Consider the following 5,022-nt stretch of genomic DNA (forward strand, 5'->3'; position numbering starts at 1 on the left):
GATGAATTCAGATGAAATCATTTGGGTTCAATTTGTTTAAAAGCAGCAACAATTTGGAAAACTATTTCCAGAGGTTTGCTCTAGTGAGATGGCATCTTCTTGATTTGCTTCTTCCCACTAGTATTGTAAATCAAGATAGATCAGCAGCATTGCCTGGGATTTATGTTTTCTCCACAGGGAGGGCAAAGTGTAGCAAAAGCCCACGCCAGTGAAGCTCACATTCACACACTACTTTCAGTTAAGCTCAAGTCGCCAGGAACATATGCACAACAGCAAAGCAGGTCATGTCAAAACTCGTAAATCTTTGTCAGAACAAGAATTTTGCCTGGTTGGCAACAGCCCCATATCAGACTTAGTCCTGATCTAATCAGTGTCTGCAGCTCCCATAGCACTTTAATTTACCATTTACAGCATGTAAACAAAAGTCAGCGGGCTTTAGGACCCGGAAGAGGCACTGACTTCACCCCAGCAGGACAAAGGCTTTTTATGCTTTTCAGCTGCTTGTTACAGAACTAGAGATCAGCCTCAAATTCTCTCTCTCTTTTTTTTAAAGCAGCTTTACCCTCCCCCCATAAAAGAAAACTCTCCTTTAGTGCAAGATACTCATAAGCTTAGCACAGCCACAAAACTGCAACCCTGCATGCATTTAGGCTGTTTAAATCCACAAAGTCAATGGGATTTAAAACAATTCACTCTGCACAGCATTTCAATCTGTCCAAGAGAATAAATGATTCTTCTAAGGGTGCCCCACTATTACAGTTGGGACATAATTATAAATATATTGTCTCAAGAATCATCATCAGCTTCACTTTTTAAGCCTTTTAATGCTTTTTTAAATCCAGGACCAGGATTCATTCCACCTCAAAAAAGTGCAAAGAGCATTTGTGAGTGTAGTCATAGAATTTTTTAATACTTTACATTAAAAAAAACCACCTGCATACACAGCTTATATAATTTTAATGTAAACTACACAGGTCTTCTCTTTTTAACCAGGTTGATTTAGTAGTGTGTGTTTAAGAGTCTTTAGTACCACTGTAAAAAAAAAAATTGTAAAGGGGAAGGGAAAACTAAATGTGTTCTCTGAAACAGAAGTACAGATTATTCTCACAGAGGCCTACAAGTTGCCCTGTGAAAATAAGTGTACTGCTATTTTAAATGAGCCCAAAAGAGTGCACTTAGTACTATATTAAAAAGAAAAACTTTTAAAAAGACAAGTAAATGTCACAAGACGTTGTTCCTACTTGTTTTTTCAAGGCAACCAAAAGGAAGTTACAGTGGTTTTACTTCTTTGTAAATTAGTAACACAGAAAACAAAGTTGGCACAATCGAGCCAAAATTAAACATTTTCAAGCCCCCTCTTGATCACCAACTGGTGAAAGTGATTTAGGTGCTTAAATCATGACATCACCAGGGGTGTTTTCGAAGTGTTTCGCTAGAAAGTGCTTAGTTGAGTTGTGCTCAGAATGAGGTTTGAGGTTCCAAGAGGGCGTTTTGCAATGCTACAGTGTTCAGATGGAAGATCAGCAAGTACATAAAGTGTTCAAAATTAAAATTAACAAAAAACAAAAACATCCTGGTTTGTGCAAAGTAGGCTCTTTTTTTGCAAAGGAAGATAATTTATTTAAATAAACCACAGGGAAGCATTTGCTGACTCAAAAAGTAAGGGGAGGGAATGGGAAGCAAAAGGGAGAGCAGGCACCAGGCTTATGAAAATTGTCCACCCATGTCCCTCTTCCCCTGCTCCACCCCCAAACTCATTCCACTGCCCTCTCCAGACCTCCAAACTCCTTTCTTAAAAAACCATCACAAGAACAAACACTGAGGGAACAGAGGCAGGCGAGAGAATAGGCCACAATTTCCCCGAACTGAAATATAACAAGTCTCCAGAGAGAGACTGCGGCCCAGTCCAGTGTTAAATAAGCCACACTCTTTCAGTATTCCGGTTTAAACGAGAGAATATTTTATATGTACACACAGCAGAGATCCCTCCCCTCGGAAAACCACCACCCTCCTCCCCTTTTCAAAGCCTCAAGGAAAATACGAATTCACAGCAGGAGATTTGGGGGTGGGAGAGGGGAGAGAGAACGAATCTGTCCAGCACAATGTCTCTTTGTAGAGTTACTATCCGTTCAGTCCTGGGTGGGGAGACACCTCAATAGTCTTACTATAGCCTCCATCACAATGGCTCGAGAAATGGATTCCCATATTTGGCTTGGCGATGGGTTTGCAGTCCTCCCCAGCAAGGAAAGAAAGAAAGGAAGGAGCCCGGTACATTCAAGTCTCACAGTAGCCCTTTTGGAAGGCGGGGAGAGTCGTTGCCTCTCAGTGTCAGCAAACAGGGCGATGCCTTGGCGAGGGGTCCGCCCTCTGCGAAGATGATCAAGGCCTCCCCGTGTCCCGTGGGGGGTTCACACATGCTCCCGCGCCCCCTTCTAGAAGCATGCATTCCGACGGCACCCACCCATCTCTCCCCCCCGGGTTTGTCCTGCGAGCGGCTCTCGGCTTTCCAGCGCGCCCCTCCAGAAAACTGCCCCTTCTTTGCGCCTTTTTGCGCGCGCCATTATAGCACCTTGCAGCAATTGATGCAGCCGTTCTGGGTGCCGTAGCGCTTCTGCAAGGCGGCTCGCGTGGCCGTCTCGAAAACCTCCCGCACGCCTTCCTTGGTCTTGGCCGAGCACTCGAGGTAATCGTAGGCTTGGATGCGGATGGCCATGGCGCGGCCGTCGTCGGTGCGCACCGGCTCCTGCTTCATGCGCGCCAGCTCGTTGCGCACGTGCTCGTCGTTGCGCAGGTCCTTCTTGTTGGCCACCAGGATGATGGGCACGTTGGGGCAGAAGTGCTTCACCTCGGGCACCCACTTCTCCGGGATGTTCTCCAGGGAGTCGGGGCTGTCAACCGAGAAGCACATGAGGATAACGTCCGTGTCCGGGTAGGAGAGCGGGCGCAGGCGGTCGTAGTCTTCCTGGCCGGCCGTGTCCCACAGCGCCAGCTCCACCTGCTTGCCGTCCACCTCGATGTCGGCCACGTAGTTCTCGAAGACGGTGGGCACGTACACCTCGGGGAACTCGTCCTTGCTGAAGACGATCAGCAGGCACGTCTTGCCGCACGCGCCGTCGCCCACCACCACCAGCTTCTTGCGGATCGCCGCCATGGCTAGCTGCGCCAAGCCCGCGCGGTTATACTGCTCCAGCAGGGAAACCGCGGCCACTCCTTCCCCGCGATCGGCAGCAGCCGTCTGCTCGCGCCTTCTGCAGGGCACCGTCGCGAACCGACGCCGGGAAAGAGGCCGACGGGGCCGGGAGAGTTTCGCCTGCGGGCTCCGGCCTTGCCGCGGGAACCGCCCACTTCGCCACGTCCAGGCGGGGCAGATCTATCGGCGGCTCTCCTCCACCGGCTGCTTCTTCCTACGCGCCGTCGAGCTGCTCTTTTCCGCTCCAAATCTGGACCGTCGCGGCCCCTTTCGTCACCGCCTGTTGCCCGACGGCTCCGGAGAAAGGGATCAATGGAGGCAGGCAAACCCTCGCAGGAAGGAATCCGACGCGGCTTTGCTTTGCCGAGCCTCCGGGCCGCGATCTGCTCTGCAACAACGACGCGCGCCTCGCCCTCTGCGCCTTCCAACAAGCGACTGCTCCCGTCGACTTTATTCCATGGCGCCGCGGCAACTCGGGCTGTGGTATTTAAAGGCGCCGGCTACTTTCTTAATATAGCTGGCCAATGGCGACGGAGAGGGTGAGGTCATCCTTTCCCGGGAAGCCCGCGATTGGCGGCGGGGACTGCAGGCGCTTGGGCGGGGCCAAGTGCCGAGTGACTGACAGCCAACAATAGGAAGAGGGCGGAGCCCTTTCTGCTCCGGAGTGAGGCGCTGAGATTTGCAAGGAGGGGTTTTTGCAGGATGGGGAGGGATCCGGCAGAGCCAGAAGCGGAGACGGCTTCCACCTTTGTGTTTTAACCTCCCCCGTCCCTTAGGAAGCGACCCCAGTTCCGACGAGCTCTCCGCGGGGCTGGAGAGTTTTCTTCCAACTTTTCTCCACGGTAAAGACATTTTTGCCCCTCTGATGCAGCAATGAAACTGCTAAATGAAACTGCTAGCATTTCAACTGCTAGCAATGAAACTTTAGCATTTGCAAAGCTAAAGTAGGGTACGGTGTGGTTTCAAATCGGATGGGGGAGGGAACTGCATGTTTAGATTCTGACATTGCAGGGGATGAGGGTCCCTTCCAATTCTATTATTCTTTGCTTGAGAGGTGCGCAGCAGCTGTCGCTCCATCATTCAGAAAAAGGGTCGTGAAATTTTGCTCAGTTCTCCATAAGCTGTTTTCCAAATATCTCTCGCTCTCGCTGTGTGTGTGTATTTGTACACAAGCTGCAACTGGTCACTTGTTGCCAGGCACAACACCGCCGAAGTCAAGGAGGTGGCCCTGAAACTGCCCAGTGGAAGGGAATGAAACTGCTGTGGCATAAGTGGTGCGTTGGCAACTGAGATTTATTGAGCCGTTTGACAGGTTGGTGAATCGCTCATAGGTTCTGCTCCCTGCCCAACACACAACTTCATCATAATTTTGTCCTGTCATTTTCTTTTGTTCTGCAAGTGTCAGAGCTGGTGGCAAGGGGGTGGGAGAGAAGCAACATTTCCAGGAAAGCGATTGTGTCCCAATAAGAACCTAAACCTACAAGAGCAACAAAAATACCCCCCCCCACACACAATAGGATTAAGTCCATCAATTTGCAGCCCATGTGGCTTCATTTAGAACACGGAATTGCAATGAAACATCCCCCCCCCCCCAATTCTTCTGCCTGCACGAGCAACAAAACCTAGGGCAGGGACACACACCCCTGTCACCAGATATAATCACTGCAAACCACAGAGCAGAAATAACCATGAATGACAAGACAAACTAGAAGACACCCAAATGCCCTGGTTAACACAACACCAACTACATGCCCTCTTAAACAACCCAACAGTAAAATCAGCAGCAACTAGGCCCCTGACAACCTTCGAAAACCTCCTCCTAACAACAAAGG

At 49.9% G+C, this 5,022-nt stretch overlaps 1 protein-coding gene across 1 annotated transcript; it reads right to left on the reverse strand.

Annotated features, from left to right (window-relative positions):
• Positions 1–889: 889 nt before the first annotated feature.
• RHOB (ras homolog family member B) lies at positions 890–3,659 on the reverse strand. The gene has a single exon (XM_028722334.2). The coding sequence runs from the start codon at positions 3,149–3,151 to the stop codon at positions 2,561–2,563; it is 591 nt and encodes a 196-aa protein (XP_028578167.1). The 5' UTR covers positions 3,152–3,659; the 3' UTR covers positions 890–2,560.
• Between the last annotated feature and the right edge of the window lie 1,363 nt (positions 3,660–5,022).

This window comes from Podarcis muralis, chromosome 3 (genome assembly GCF_964188315.1).
Source record: "Podarcis muralis chromosome 3, rPodMur119.hap1.1, whole genome shotgun sequence".
Taxonomy (NCBI): Eukaryota; Metazoa; Chordata; class Lepidosauria; order Squamata; family Lacertidae; genus Podarcis; species Podarcis muralis.

Coding starts and splice junctions, on each gene's coding strand:
- RHOB (XM_028722334.2), bottom strand. CDS start 3,151: ATGGCGGCGATCCGCAAGAAGCTGGTGGTGGTGGGCGACGGCGCGTGC.